The sequence below is a fragment of the Lissotriton vulgaris genome, chromosome 2_1, assembly GCF_964263255.1.
Source record: "Lissotriton vulgaris chromosome 2_1, aLisVul1.2, whole genome shotgun sequence".
In the NCBI taxonomy this organism is placed as follows: domain Eukaryota; kingdom Metazoa; phylum Chordata; class Amphibia; order Caudata; family Salamandridae; genus Lissotriton; species Lissotriton vulgaris.
The window spans coordinates 273,112,088-273,129,041 of record NC_141687.1 but is presented as its reverse complement, the minus strand read 5'-3'; the positions used below and the strand labels follow the sequence as shown (position 1 = coordinate 273,129,041).

The 16,954-nt window shown below is 42.0% G+C and overlaps 1 protein-coding gene across 2 annotated transcripts in view; it reads right to left on the bottom strand.

Annotated features, from left to right (window-relative positions):
• Positions 1 to 16,954, bottom strand: part of BCAS3 (BCAS3 microtubule associated cell migration factor) — a 3,998,327-nt gene that overhangs the window by 3,064,115 nt on the left and 917,258 nt on the right. For both annotated transcript variants that reach the window (XM_086954924.1, XM_086954923.1), the window contains exon 11: positions 11,978 to 12,061. In XM_086954924.1, coding sequence (XP_086811050.1) covers positions 11,978 to 12,061 — 84 coding nt within the window. The remainder of the gene's footprint in view (positions 1 to 11,977; positions 12,062 to 16,954) is intronic.

The following is a 16,954-nucleotide window of genomic DNA, read 5'->3' as shown; positions in this document are numbered from 1 at the left end:
AATGAAGACACATGCAAGTTTGAAATATTTATTTCTAATGCAGTGTTCTCAGGCGCAGGATCTTAGCTAATACAAGCAAACATATTATAAGAAGCAAGGTTATCAGCATAGTTACTATTCCATAAAATACAAAGGGAGAAAGCATGTTAAGATGCTAAAGTGAATAAGGCTAAAGAACACCTCAGTTTTACCCTCGATTGCTAGTATATTATATTATATCTACAGAAGGTCTATTTCGGTTTTAGAAGGGCGGCCCCATACCTCTGGTTTTAGTAGAAAGGGATCACATCATCTTCTACACCTGTTCTCTGCATGCGAATGCTCATCAAGTGTGTTTGCATGCTCTGCGTAGTGCATTATTAAATGCGGCAAAACCAGAGTTGGCCACAGCTGCATATGTGTTATGTCTAGGACGTGCACTGATCAGACCGAACAACAACCACTGTGTTGAAATAGCCTTGAAGGCCTCAGCACTCACTGTTCGGACATAGCTTACCAAGAAAAGCTGATGCTATAGGAAAACATATTATTCTCGTGTGAAGCAAAATATTCTACTAGGCTCAAAGCATTAATAACAATATGTGCTGTGTGCAGAAGCAGCAGAAAGGAAAAATGGCGTTTAAACTTCTAATAAGCTCATGCTAACTTAACACAGTGTGCAGGCAAAGCCAATCTCCATGACACCCTCCCTTGATCCGAGCACGGTTAAGATAAGGGGCAAATTTAGGAATGCAGAGTTCAAGAACAATAGTCAAAACAAGTCTCCAATTTGCACAAGGAGTAGAAAAAAAAATTGAAGAAAAAACCTCATAATCCGTTAATAGTTTAATTGCAAAAAAATTGTAACCTTTGGACGTAGTGAAGTCAATAGGACTGGCCCCAAAAAGATTTGATGAAAAAGTACAAAATATACCATGTCCAATAAGTGGCGCCGGTCATGGAAGAGAGAGACGAAGACACACCTCATTCTAACAATAAATATGCAAAATATGCAGCAACAGCCTCCAACAGGAAGTCACTGTTCTCATCTGAAAATAATTCATCCATCCAATTTAACAAAGGGAAAGAACATACATGTTCCTCAATCACCGGACCCTCTAGCACCATCAGAGGACAGCTCGGCGGGTTTTCAATGAAGCTGCGTGCCAAGAAATCTTGCGCCGCTGCGAACACATTCCAACGACCCAGTATTCCATGCATCGCTGCTAAGGCAATAATCCCTCCATCAGAACAAAGCAATTCATGAGCAACTAAGGGGCTCATAAGTTGATTATAATACGCATCAGGAGACACCGTATTGCAGAGACACAAATCCAGGGCCCATTCGAATTCGCAACTCAGGCAATGAAAGATAGGCTGGACGCATGTAAAGTAGGAAAATCGAAATGATAATCCATAAGCTGCACTCAATATAGCAAGAGGCAGCGCTCCATAGTACTCAAGCATTCGGGTACGTAGCAGCCCCAGCCGGGACAGCTCGCCTTGCAACACAGGTTGTGCATCCATTTTGAAACAAATAAAACAGTAATAGCACGCCTGCAGCCAGAGCCAGCAGTAAGGGAAATCCACCAAACAGGCTGGAAAAAATAGAATAAAGAAATGCTGGAAATACACCAAAAATAGTTTGAAAAGAAGTTACAAGGCCACTGCTTACAACTTTAAAAAAGTGAGCCAGCCCTGTGGTGGAGGATGCATTAAAGCTAGTGTGAATTAATTTACCGAAATGCAAGGGCAAATCAGTGTTCAATAAGGTATGCACTTCTGTGCGGGTGTTAGCCACGTGAAGGACAAATGTTTCACAAGCAGATGTGAGGGCAACTTCTTTCTGGGACAATAGAGCTCTTATGCGACTCATCTTGTTGAACTCTGCTTTCGAGGTCGGAATCTTGGGCCAGATGGAAACATCAAGCTTCCCATGCGGAGGAGGATACATTACATTTTTACAGCAAACCACACGCTCACTGACGTACGACACAAGCAATTCCCGCTACTAACCCACAACAATCTTCATTATTCAAAAGTAAATAACTCCCGTTCGCTAGTAATGTGAATGTGGGTACGATAGCAGACCTTTCAAAATACAGGCTAAATTTGGCTCATTCTGATTACAGGAGCCATGTAATTGGATATATCTACACATCAATTAGTGATCTGGTGTTTCAGTGCAATCTTCACCTTTCAAATAAACTTCCTTGCCCTCCCTAAGGCATCTATAAGTAAATGGAAGCGACCAAGCTTCATGGAGATAAGCACTCCCCAGAGGCTCATATCTACCAATGGCAAAGTACTTCATACACGCCTCGAACTTGAATAAAGGAAACGGGAGAGTTATTAACCTGTGGATAAGCCAAGTAGCTGTATTGGCCTCAGGTACTGAAAATGGTAACGGTTCCAACCTTGCAATGTGCAACATAGAAAAAGAAGCATTCTTCATTGACAGTAAACTCTGCTTGTCAGTCAAATTAAATGGGGCAAACAAGGATGACGTGTTCATGCAATGCCAGGGCACTTTTCCTGCTTTCAAGGTCTGCAGTGTCCTTGCAAACTGCATAATAGAACACAATTGATTTTGACCATGGTACAAAACAGACACTTCATCTTGCACAATATCAACAACAGATGATACAATATTATCTAACGTGTAAATTCAGGAAGAAAGCGTGTTTATGCTATTATCTACAACTGCTAGCACCTTCTCTAAATTAGCCTGATCTATAGCTTTAATGCGGGTAGCCCCCTCAATCTGGGACGTTTTCGAGACTTCGTTGTAAATAGCATATATACATCTTTTAGATCTACCGTTTGCCGGGCCCTTTATAAAATCATTCAGATCAACATCGTCAGTCAGTTTAGACAAATGCAGTTTAACTGATGCCAAGGTAGAATGTTTGAGCCAATTCTGACATAATTTGCCTACAGAATAGGTAGTCACAGAATGGCCACTTTCAAAACGGGGATCTACCCTGACCTGTGTAAAGCCATGAGCCAAACCCAGAAAGCGATGCTGCCAAGAGTCAGCACTTCTGTGCCAGAGCAGCCAGCCTTTGGGATCCAAACTGGATATGTTAAAGGAAGAATTTAACAGAGTTTGTAATTCTCTGATCGAAAATTTAGTGGCATTACTCCAACCGGAATATTCTTCTAAATCAGGAAAAGAAGGAGCATTTAATTTCTTAGTAGTAGCCAATCCAAAGCAAGTTGTTTGTGAAATTGTAGAATTCAAAAACAACATATGGTTCGGGATGAGGCATGCACGGTGCAAAGCCTCAGTGCCTTGCACTTGCCATCTTTTAGAACCCCAAACTGCTTTAAGGTCAATGGTATCCTTCCACAACTCGTAGCCCCCAACAGCTAACTGGTCAAGAAAGGACTTTGAATACAATAATTTTGTATCGGTAAGTCTAACTTTGGATGTGGACTTTTCAGTCATTCGAAAATAAAATGCATTGGGATTTGACTGATTAAAATCGGTAAAGTAAGTGAACCTTTTCAAAAAGGAAGCAGAACTGCCTTGTATAGGAGCTGGACAATGTTCCCATTGTGTATAATTGACAGTGTTCCTCCTGGTATTACCTTTATGGAGGTAATGATTCCCAAAATATTGGTAACAATATAAATCACCGTAATTAGCAGATTCTAAATACAAATCTTCAGCATCAAAGGCAGCATAATATTTCAAATCAGAAAACAAGGATTCTACGGCCTGAACATCCCAATCATCGGAACTTATATTTTGTTTAATCACATCCCCCATAGAAACTCTAAGCACATTGGGGACATTTATAACCTCAGTGGGCCCATGGATCGGAAATCGAACAGCATCCCATACAACCCCATCTAAGACAGGCTAAGCAGTGATATTAACAAAAACCAGGTCCCTCTTCAATCTGTGTGATATGGAATGGGGAGCCAATGTTCCATTGATATGTCGAATGCATGTTCTCTCTTCCACATAGTGTCCGTTGACAAGTCTAAAAAAATACACCACAAAACCAATTGACATGAAAAGGTAAATTGAAAAAAGCACCAGCCAAATGTAGGACCAAGGGGGAATCAAAAAATGTGTCTTAAACATTCTTGCCAAAACAGAAATATTTGAATGTTTCTTCGATGTGTGTGAATCAGTGCCAAATGAAAATCTGGATTCTTTAGCCAAGCGAGTTTGTAAATCAGGCATCGATAAGTCAGTTGGGTAAGTGTAGTCTGTTTCATCAAGTTGAGTACCAGGCAGTGTACTCAATAAAGGACTAGAAATTGCAGGCATCTCGAGGGCAACATCAGGCCTTGGATTAGAAGCTGGGGCCAGAACAGAATTTTCAAAATCGAAGGACATGAGACTGCCGGAGTCATACTAAGAAGAATCGGCCACTCTGTGTATTTTGACATTGTCTATGGAGATATGCCGGTTTTCCTTACGACCTGGAAGTGGAGGTAAAATGACTGTTCTTGTGCCCTTTACACCAAGCACCGGAACAGGAGCTCGATAAGAGGGACCAAATTCCTTCTTGTTTTTGATCTTCTCTCGAACCAGTTCTCCAACTCAGGGTAGCCAGCCAACTACCGGAATCTGCAACGCATCATCCGAGGTGGAGGGCAAATGTTCCTTTGCAAGACTGTCTCTCGTCTTTTGTAGATCCTGTAAAACATTGCAATGTTCATCTACGTCAAAGGAGGCATCACCAGCGCCTGGTCTAGACCGTCAAGGTCCGGTACGAACATCTTGATACCAAAGAGCATTTCGTATGGGGTCCGCCCACCCAGAGACCTTCTAGGGAGATTATTAAGGGCACACTGCACGCTATTGAGGTGGGCAAGCCAGTTCCTGCCAGTGCCTATAACTCTAGCCGTCAAAGACTGCATTAAATCTCTGTACATTCGTTCCACAACACTATTACCCTCAGGTCTGTATGGAGACGAAAACTTGACTTGGACCCCCAACGAAGTCATGGCATCCTTATACACAAAGCGGGTGCATGAATCAACTGCTACTAAGATGTACTTATACGCAGTATCAGAAGAAAAAGGACCGCAGTGATCTAAATAAACACATCCAAGTGGTTTATTAGAAATGTACAACTGTGTCTGGGGCTGGCGCGCAGAAGTCGAAGACTTAATCTGCTGGAAATGTCACATTGAAGGACATAATCACGCGCCTGTTTGTACAGCCCCCGCCACCAGAAACGTTGTTGTAACTGAGCTACAGTAGCCGAAACTCCCGCATGCGCAGACGCAACACCTTTAAAGGCTGCAGTAATCAGCGTTGGCCTGCGATCCACGTCAGATATTTTCACATAAGGAACTTTATCAGGACTTGAATGGTATGAATACTTCGAAGGGAATCCCTTAGGATATTTACTTCCCTTCTCAGTGGCAGCAACGGCTGCCAAGATCTCATCATCAATCTTACTTTTGGAACGTGTAACTGCTGCAACCAAATATGTTGATACTGCTGATTTCACAGCCTCATCGGCCAACGAATTGCCAACAGCGTGAACTCCTACGCGCTATGACCAAGACTGTGAATTACATACACAAGTGGCAACTGCTCTTTAAGCTCAGCCACTCGGACCCAGATTATTTTATGTTTTATTGTGCTACCCTTGGAATCACGAAAATCATTCTGAATTCAAAAGAACAGGTTTTCGTTGTAAGACTGTACAAAGTAGTAAGAATCACTCACAATAAGAGTCATCATACTAGGATCCGCGTACTCCAATGCAAGCATCAGAGCACGAAGCTCTGCCAATTGTGCGCTACAGTCCCCTAAAGTCTGCGTGTGCACAAATCTGGACTTGAATTCATCATTCACCATGGTACCCACCACAATGGCGCAAGCTGAGATGTATACGTGCTTAGACCCATGCGCAACTTGCGCTGAACCATCAGTGTAAATGATACAATGGAAATCCTCTAAAGGGCGCATAGTCAATGGCGCAGGATAAACAAACTCATACTGCAAAAACTCCTGTGACTGTAAGGAGGCATCAAAAACAAACGTGACATCCGGAAACGTCAATGATGCAGCTCATTGTATCCACCGTGGGTGCAAAGCTTTAGAATTTGGGTACACTGGCCTACGTCAATGCCTCTAGTGCAGGATACGGGGTAACAACCAACATGCATTTTCCCTGCGACAGTGCACGTTCCTTAAAAATCGTCATTTGCACTGCTGTCAAAACTTTTTCCACAGTGGAAAACCGCATTTCTACTGAAGTGTACAAGTGTGACTTGTAAGCAATAGGTACTGTGTCTTCTTCGTTAAAAGTAAGGTATGTGAAACCCACCGCCCCAGGGATGATTCTTATCACCAGGTTGGTGTGGTTATCACAAGTCAGTAAGAATTTTGACTCAAGCCTGCAAAGATTGCAAAATAACTGAATGTTCTAGCAGCCAGCAAGATTTGGTAAAAGTAGGTTGTATCAAAGCATACAAAGGCTTGATACGCTGGGCATATTCGGGAATATAAGTACGCCCGAAATTCAAAAATCCCAGCAAGGACTGTAATTTCTTCAGTGTTGTAGGAGCGCGCAACTGTGCGCATTTCTCCAAGAAGTGAGGAGCCAATCCTCAACCTTCATTGTTGAGCTCGTAACCCAGGAACAACACTGTATACTCCACAATGTGAGACTTTGTAAAGTTGAATTTGTAACCAAAGTCCACAAAGTTACAAATTATGCGGTAAACGCGACACAGATGCGCCCAAAGCTTGGCGTCTGTGAGATATATATCATCCACATACGAACACGCATCAGTGTCGACTCTCTCCAAGAGAGCGACTATACAGGCAGCAAACACGCCTGGACTATTCTTATAGCCCATCGCTAAGCGTTTAAATTGGCCATGTTTGCCGCCACAGGAAAAACTGGTCCATTGAGAACTTAGACCATCCAAATTGTGGGCAAAAAAAACGTTGGAAATGTCAAGTGTGGTTTTAAACCGTTTTCGCACAAGACCATTCACCATAGCAGAGCCGTGGGTATTCTGTACCGCACAGGTACGGCAATGCGAGTTCAAATGCCGGTAATCCAATACCAAAGGTATGAGCCATCTTGCTTGGTCACAGTAAAAAGTGGGTTATTCATCGGTGACACACAAGTTTCAATAACACCTTGATATTCCAATTGTTCAAGGATTTCCGCGACGGAAGCCTTAGCTTCACGTTGGATGGGATATTGAGGTTGAAGCTGTGGCAGAGACCGAAAAGGAATCTCGTGGTGTGGGGAAAATTTATCCCGACCATAATGTGTACGGTACAAAGCAGGCGCAAGGGCCTTAGCCCACTCTTCAGCAAAATTCAGCGCATGCTCCTTCAAGACTGTGTGCGCGAAACTAGGGAGGATTACCTCCACCCCTCTCAGAGCTGCGTGAACAAAAGGTGGGGGCCAGTCAGCCTCCGCCAAGAAAATGTCATAGGTAGTTGTAAGATTTTCCCAAAATACCCCTTTTATGGTACGCTGTATGTCACCTTCAATTAAAAGGACTATTTTATAAAGTCTATCAGGGGGAGCTACTCTGGTGTCAGCTGTCTCCACAGCAACATATTGGTCAGTCGCTGTAACCTTCAGTAGTGGACGCAGGGCCTCTCGCACAATGGTAATCTCCGCCGCGCTATCCAGCAACGTCCGCGCCCATGTCTGATTCCGAAGCTGCGTTCTCACTATCTGTGGCATATCTTGCTGTTAAAGCGGCAACTTTCTTCTTCTGTAACTGGGGTCTTTTCGGTGTTGAATTGTCCTGCTTGCCTTTACTGTCTTTTGGGCGGGGCTGGTCGTGTCCCTGCTGGCCACCCCGACCTCTGCCGCCTCCTCCACCACCGGTCGATGAGGCCGATGAGTCCTGAAAAGAACGAGGAGAGCATTGTTCAGAAACCTAAAAACGATCAGGTGATTTTATCGTCGCGCAATCGCGCAAGTCATAAACACGTTCTGTAGGTGCAGGCACTGGTGATGTAGGACGAGACCCCAGTTTCTGTATTTTCGGCCAATTTTGCTTTTTAGCCTTGGGCTGGTCGTCAGTTTCCGACTTCTGCCCTTGGGGTTGTTTTTTCTCTTTCTTGGAGAAAGGCTTGACCCCCAAACTATTACGGCCCATGGTCTTATAAGCTGCCGTAATAATTCTCGGTAACTGTCGGTGTTTATCGGCATCGGGAAAAGCCTGCAAAGCATTAGACACCTGAAAGCTTACCGCATCTCCCTTGACATTCACAAGTGCGAGATCAGAAACTACGTCAAAACTGCTGCATACCCAATTCAACCGCTGCCTCAGGTCCGTGCTCATCTTGAACACATTTAATGACCGAGAGAAGGACAGTCATTGATGGAGTGCCGAAGCACCTCGTATACACTGCCGCAAAAATCTCACACGAAGACTCAGTCACCAGCCTCTGGTATCAAGTCTTTCGACAAACTAATTGTCAGAATCCTGTATTTTTCAACAGGAGTCGTGATAGGAAATACTGCTTCCAGCTGGTCAAATTTCTTGGCAAGCCAGAAAGGCATATCATCCTTATCCTGGGGGCGCTTGCCCATCACTGCATTAACCATGACAGGACTAAGCTTCATTCCGCTCGGTCCGGCTGGAAGCGCCGCAACACCTGGGGCCCCGCCTGGGAGATTGCGGGTAATGTACTGCACTAACGACCTAATTACACTAATCGTGACAGTATGTAGCTGCCGAATATCTGCAAGGGGAACCACACCATGTCGAGGATGCGGTGTAAATCCAGCCAAAACAGGCCATGTAGCGCCTGGAATGGACAAAGGACCTAACCGTGTTACTAACAAAGTGTGGGGTAGGGCGCCATTAAAGTAAACTTGGTGCTGCCAAGCGTTAATCCGAATTTCCTGTGTCCTATACGGAACATATTCCTGTGGCACGGCAGTGGGTGTATAAGTGTCGAACACACCATTTGCGTTCACAGCAGGGAAGGTCACCCACGAGTAGAACATCTCAAAAGGGTAAGCTACTTCCGCACTCACTACCATAATAACAGCCATGCCCTCTAATCTGACGTTATAAGCCTGCAAAGGATTGCGAATCGCAATAAGACTATGCTGCGGTACGTCAACGTCAGCCATAACTACACAGTAAGAAAGAGATACAATAAAAACCTACATAGCACAACTGGGTAGTAATTCAAAAGGAAACCGTTTGAAAAGATTCAAGCTTGAAAAGACCTATGTAACTATAGGTTTTGTCCGACACCACTGTTTTCCGGAAACAATAGCGAAGGGGTTAAGGACTAAATGAAGCACTACTCGAGTGTCATGTAATAAGACCACCAACGATTGAGCGCCAGGTCGCAGGGATTCTGCTCCTACACAGAACTGTGCATAGAGACTTGGAACCTCAGTGAATTAGGGTGTGCCAAAACACACCTTAGTAGCCAAAATCCCCTACCAGACTAGCAATCAGTGTCTCATTGGTTTTTCCATACTCCCAACGATTAGACAACCCAGAACATGAAATTAGAACACCTCAGGTAACGTGGAACACATGAACACTCTTTCGTTATACTATCATACTAGTCCAAAACGAGGAGTAAATGAAGACATGTGCAAGTTTGAAATATTTATTTCTAATGCCGTGTTCTCAGGCGCAGTATCTTAGCTAATACAAGCAAACATATTATAAGCAACAAGGTTATCAGCATAGTTACTATTCCATAAAATACAAAGGGAGGAAGCATGTTAAGATGCTAAAGGGAATAAGGCTAAAGAACACCTCAGTCTTACCCTCCCTTGCTAGTATATTATATTGTATCTACAGAAGGTCTCTTTGGGTTTTAGCAGGGTGGCCCCATACCTCTGGTTTTAGTAGAAAGGGATCACATCATCTTCTACACCAGTTCTCTGCATGCGAATGCTCATCAAGTGTGTTTGCATGCTCTGCGTAGTGCATTATTAAATGCGGCAAAACCAGAGTTGGCAACAGCTGCATATGTGTTATGTCTAGGACGTGCGCTGATCAGACCGAACAACAACCACTGCGTTGAAATAGCCTTGAAGGCCTCGCACTCACTGTTCAGACATAGCTTACCAAGCAAAGTTGATACTATAGGAAAACATAGTTTTCTTGTGTGAAGCTAAATATTCTACTAGGCTCAAAGCATTAATAACAATATGTGCAGTGTGCAGAAGCAGCAGAAAGGAAAAATGGCGTTTAAACTTCTAATAAGCTCATGCTAACTTAACACAGTGTGAAGGCAAAGCCTATCTCCATGACACTCTGAAAAGAAATAGTCACTCTCAAAGTAAATCGAAGGCTTATCTCGCTGATCCTCTTCATTAGATTCAAGGCACTTCACTCTCCGTTGAGAGGGGATGTAGGCAGGGCCAAACGGACCTTCATCCTCTGATTCCTGAAAATCCAGGAGGCGAGAAGGAGTCATAGGAGATATTTTTGAAAAGTCTTGTAATAGAGATTTTAAAACTCGTATGTCTATTTTCCTCTTCGACTGGATCGTTGACCGAATCGTCACCAGGGACTGTGACGATGGCGTGGAAGTATCTGTTGACAAGGCAGAGATGCTTATCGACGGCACAGCATAAAATTGGACCGTCAATCTGAAGCCAAATAAGAAGCCTTTCCTCACCGTCTTTGAGGGTTTTTGAAGAAAAAGTCTGGCAGTGCTTACAGTCTTTAAGCTTGAGCTCTGGATAAAGGCAGTCTAAGCAGCTCCCTAAGCATGTCCTTCACATATAGATCCTACTAATGCTGAGCACTCTTTATGAGGATCCTCTGAGATAAGCCTGGACTTTCCAAAAGTCTTACAGGGCCTGAACAGCCCTTTCTTAGACTCTGACATTCTTTAGCAAATACAGAAAATAAGCAGTACTCACTTTCTAGCAGCATCTCAGTTGGAGAGACGGTTGAGGAAAGAGAACTGCCAGTTGAAAGTTGAAGAGTTCAAAGTAGAAACACTGACTGAGCAGAGCTCAGGAACACTCCCTAACACACGACGTGCGGTAAGAAATCTGAGGTATGGTGGCTTTGCAGGGGAGGGATACTCAGAGGTCTGTGATGTGATTGGCTGGAGTTTGGATATTCCTTAATGAGGTTAACTGGTTACTAAATACTGTTGATTCTCAAGGTAGATTGTCCTTTTAGCTTTACACTGCTATTTTACTGTTAACGTGGAACTCCCACCATGACGACGGGGAAGATTCAAGCATGTGAATCTATAAAAGATACAGTACTGGAGTACTGCCCTGACAAAACTTATTAGCCTTAGTGACTTGCTCCCTGAGGGAGAAGGTTTCAAAGTACGCACTAACCACAGTAGTTAGCTTGTCTGTGATTCGAGTGAAAGCTAGTGATTTATTATTAGCTTAATAATTTATATCTCCGGAACCCACTGGTAGATTTTGCTCACTTTGGTGTCTAAAAATGATTAAAATTAAAAACTGATTTTATAAATTGGGGTTGGATTTTCTTTGTGTAGTACTTCTTCCATATTCTGTTGTTTTGGTACTCATTAATGCTTTACACTTGTTCCTTTGACTAAGCCTGCTCGAAGCAACAGCTACCCAGGGTTGAGCTAAGGTCCTGTAAACTAACCTAACTGGACCCAAGTCGGTTTGTGAGTTTGTAACATGGTGAGGTCCATAACTACACCATACTAAATCTCTTTCTTCACACACATTATAAATAAAATCATGCATTTAATGAGTAAGAAGTAGTGATCACAATGAACAGAAACTTCATGTGACATCTGAGGCTAAGGACCCAAAACTGTAGAAGCTAAATGAAAAGTTCAGCCAAAGTTTTTCAAAAGGGAAGAAACGTCAGCGACATTCTTTTAAGAGTCATACAGTAAAGCACGTCTGGAGAGTAGCTGTAATTGCATTTAAGGTATTTGCTATCCTAAGAGTCCTTTGAACACAACCTCAGATTTGTTCCCCCATTTTGACTACCAAGGTAAAACAAAGATTTTAGCACTGTGTTGTTCTTGCTATGAATTGGAAAATGTACTCACTTTTGCAGCACTAATGACAGTGGCAGTGTAAGACTGAATGTTGTCTCCACAAGCTCCCCCATGGGACTGGTGACACCGGATGAGCTGCAAAAAGAGACAGGGGCTCACATCTGTTAAAAGATATATCCCTAACAACCATTGGCACGGTTTGCATTCATTGTATATTCAGCTATAAATGCCCACCCGCATGCATCTGTTAAACACAAGGGGCACCCTCTATTCAAATCAATCTATTAGAATTGAATGAGTGGGAGGTCGCCAAAACTGTTACATTTTTACTGTCGGTCATCAGATATAAGAAAAGCCCTCATTTAGAATTCATAATTAATGTTAGACTGGTATCACTTCTACAAATACATTCAAATGAATAGAAACCCATGCTTAACAATGACAGTTAATTGAAAACATTATATGCTTGATATTTGTCAAGGTGCCATTTGAAATCGCAGATGACCTGGAGTACAAGGGGCAATACGGTCTCCTCTAGAACGGACTATTGGTATATAAAAACAATTCAGTTAATGCCAGAAAGTGATAGAGTGACATATTGGTGAAGCTGGAAAGATCTATGGTTGTGAAGGCATTGTGCTCAAGGGTTAGTAGGCATGTCAACAAACAATCACCAGCTAGAAGTTACTTGAACTGATAAATGCTCTTCCCAAATTCACCATTAGCTTATATGGTTCCTGGCAAGGATTTCACAAGAGAAGGGTATAATGTTCATAGTGATGCCAAAGTTGCAAACCATGGTCTGATGGTAATATTAAAACAATGACCTGTCTTCAGGATCGACCTCTGGACTGGTATTTTAATTTGTGTAGCTCTCACTGGATATTTCTTTGTTTTCCATGTGCAAGGAAATTGCCTTTCCACTTAAGGAAGTAGCCGTAATGACCACTCACTGGACTGAATGACAAATACATTGCTAATGGCTCCATCTTTACTACGAAGGAGTTTAAGTACAGGTAAAACATCCTACAGCATTGTTTTCAGTTGACTGGAGCTAATTTTAGATTCCTAAGATCCACGTGGATCCAAAAAGGTAAAAAACAAATGAATTGTCTGGAGGTAACAAGTTGGTTTCTTAACGAAGCTAGTGTGCAGTACTGTGCCATGGACTGCAAAATTACATTTATTAGGTTAGTCCACTTGCATCACCATCATCTCCAGTATTTCTGGGAGTCCTTTTTTAGGAGGGATCCAATGGAGAGGGATTCAATTGCATTATTTTAGGATTAAGCAGAACCACTGCCCATTTGTCTTATTTGGCACCAAGTACTCTTAAAATACTGTCAGAGATAAGTAAGCAGAAGAGAATGTCCAAATTAGCCAGAAAACATTCAGATGAAAAAACCAGCATTCTGTTTCCAAGTGACAAGAGAGACTGACAATGAGATTTGGGTACGGTCAATGTTTGTTAAGGTTTCCTCAATGCACCATTCCTCAGCCTCAAATATTTAAATAGAAGAATCGTCAAAGGCATCACATAGAAAAATATCGGCATAGTCTCAAGAGAAAGAATGGGCAATTGGGCTACGTACCAATCTGACCGCCCAACCTGTGGGATTATAAGCAACACCCACCTCCGATGGAGAGATTTGACACTCAAAGTTTCCTGTGCCTTTTGAGTACTGTGAATTTAGAGGAGGTTATATGGATTCTTATTTTGTGTTTTGTGACAATTGCATATGCCTATGTTTCTAGATATTTACAAACAAGAAGACTTGAGATACCAAGCCTTTGTGTTCATTTTAGGGTTAGACCCAGATATTGTCCTGATGAAGGATGTGTAATATTTATCTTCTGGGCTAATGCTCATTGGAAATGATCATTATTGTTTTTCAACTTTATTTAGAAATGTTAAGGATTGTGGATTGGGATCAATAATAGGCCAAAGTTGGTTTTTATACTGTGCAAGTGTGATGAGGAATGTGAGATGTTGTTTCCTGGGTCCTATGCATTAGATGTTTTGTTAAATAAGCTGTTGCTGAAAACTGTCATAATAAAATTAAATAAAATGTCAGTTCTGTAAACAAATATATTTTATTATTGGATACAATTATTACAAATATTGTCTAATTAACTGTTAATAATAAAAAATTAAAAACATTTAAAAAAAATATATATATATATTATTTTTTTCTCCCAATTAGTACTTATGTCACAAAATACAATTTAACATCTTCGAGTAATTGATATGGGTTAGTGGATTTTTTTTGTTGGTTAGGTCAATTGTATCCTGTGTGCCGCCCCAAAAAAAGAAATAATTGTTGGGGCAGCCTCTTTTTTTTGTGACACTGCTATAAAGACCAAGTCTATCAGTAAATTGATATACCCCCTATATACTTTTTGTGATGACGCGGAGGCTGTTGTAACAGAAGGCGAAAACTGCAACACATGGAGGGAGACAGAAAGGGCCGATTTATGCAAGCAATTCTCATAGAGCCCATTTCCAACCCAGGCTGAGCTTAGTACCAGAACTGGCCTCTGCTGCACCAAGGACTGCTTGCAGCACTTGTGCACTGGCAAGACACCAGGTTAAGGAATTCAAATAAGGAGGACATTCAGATTAAAGCTCACTCTCGATTGAATATGTACCTAGTCTAAGCAGCTCCCTAAGCATGTCCTTCACATATAGATCCTACTAATGCAGTGCTTTTCAGCGTACATCTGGATTGTTTCAAGGCCCACCAATTGCAGAACAGCTATCCAGTGCATTGCCCTTAATGCACAGTGGTTAATTTTCTCATACTGCTTTGCTTTGGCATTTCTGTATGCAAATGCTTTTTCGGAGACCTCTGAATTACAAGTTAGTCCTATATAAATCGGCTAAACCAACACACTTGGGTTTTCGCTTTTTATATGCAAGGGGATTTTGGCTCCAGAAAAGCAAAGCCGTCTCTATTTCAATGACATTCATTATTGGAAGTAGACTCATGATGTGGGAGGGCCATATCGTGGTGTTCTTTATCCAAAACAACACTCTTCCCAGCCCAACCAATCAATTAATCTTCAAACTCATTACTTTTTCAATACAATTTATTGGTTATAAATTCATTCATACGTACGTAAATCTAATATTTCTTCAAAATATCACAAAAGATACACACTATATTACAACAAAATCAATCTCAACATCAGTCCCTCAAAATGTTATGTTGATATTAAAACTTATCAAGTGCATGCCTACCCTCAAAGAGGGTTTCCCAGCGCTGCCCTGCTACTGACAGTAAAATCTCACTAAAGACACAAGACTATTCCGCGAACAGCCAGGTCTTCAACTGCTTTCTAAAACAGAAATGGTTGGAAGTTTTCTAAAGAAATGTAGGAAGATTTTCCACTGGTGCTATTGCTCGAAAAGAGCGACCTCCTTTCCCTGCACATTCAAAGCGAGGTACTGCCGTCAGCAGATCTCAGAGCCTTTGTTGAACCATAGGGCAGAAGCAAGGACGAGAGTAGGTGGTGTTGTAACGTATCTAGTGCTCTAGTGTAATTTTCAGGATTCATGCCCTTATATAAGTATAAATTATCAGATCCTTATATAGGCATAAGAATCATAACCATATTTAGGCACAGCCAATGCAGTCCAAATACAGCATGGCTACTTCCACTAAGCTCCTAGATTACAACGAGTTCTTGAAGACAGCCAGCCTTCATCAGTACGGGACTTCCCCTGCTTCAGTATTGATTTATCCCAGAACTCCTGGAGCGTGTAGAGAACTTCGAGTTCTTAGTGACTTTATTATGTCCACCCTTACGTCAAACTCGGCACCTTCCAGGTATAAAAATACCAGCATCTGCCCTAGCAAACACACAGTGGTTTTGGAGCAGATCGACTAACTACTTGCCCGACGCCCTGCTGTATGCGAGTGCCGAAGGAATCCGACCCTCCCTGCTGACGCACTGAGAGAGACGCTGTCTTTTCTCCTGCGGAGAAATCCAGCTCCATTGTTTCCCTGCTACCCTTGCGGGTTACTGGGAGATCGAGTCCTGAGAGAGAGATACAAGACCTCCTTCATTCTATAACCAAGGTACGGAGCTGATTAGACCCTTAGAAAATTCTTGGATAGATTCTTGGCAGAAACTATTTAACTCAAGCTACACCTCACTTACTTCTTCCCTTGTACGAGACTTAGCTTAGGTATACCGGGGTAGGCGTATTTTAGATGCACAAGTTGAGTACTTTTAGTCATTATTTATCATTATATGTATTTTATCTATTCTATATATCTTATGGTTTAGAAACCATATAAATGCTTTTACAGTATTATTTCATAATACTCTTTTTACTGTACGCACTTTACTTCATAGCAAGTATTACGATTGTAGCAATTCACTTCTCTTGCATGAGAAAGAAGACTGCTCAATAAATAACCTATTTATTGAAAACGCCTGTCTCTCTAGTTCTCTGCACTTCTGGTGAAACTAAGCATGCACGATTGACTGAGTGAAATAGCCATCTTGTTTCCGCAACTCTGGAGATAAATTCCTTATTCTTGGGGAACAAAGTTGTCATGTTATTTGGTTGTCAGAAACTAATCCCTTCTTGTTTATTCTAGAAAGTTTCTAGTGACCTCTGAGCTAGCTGACATTCACAATTAAGTCTAACATACTCAGTAGAGACCTAGTCGACTTCAGTCCTACGTCTAAACTATCGTTTATGTTATTCCAATGCGCAGAGCCTATTGGGAATATAGGAACTACACTACATGGTGCCCAACGTTTGGTAAGGCGATAATTTAACGCTAGATACTAGAGTAACTCAGTTCTGCTTTTCACACAGACCCCTTTTTCTGTAAAAACTCCAATAGACGTCTGGAGTGGGTAAAAGGTTAGTATCCGCCAGAATTAAGTAGGACGAGAATCCTATGTATTAGTTTTTTGGTTTATTCAACGTTGAAGGATACAGTGTTCCAAAATATTGTGCACCTAATCTTGATTTCCTTGAAACTTGCTTTGCAAACTTTCATTAAACAA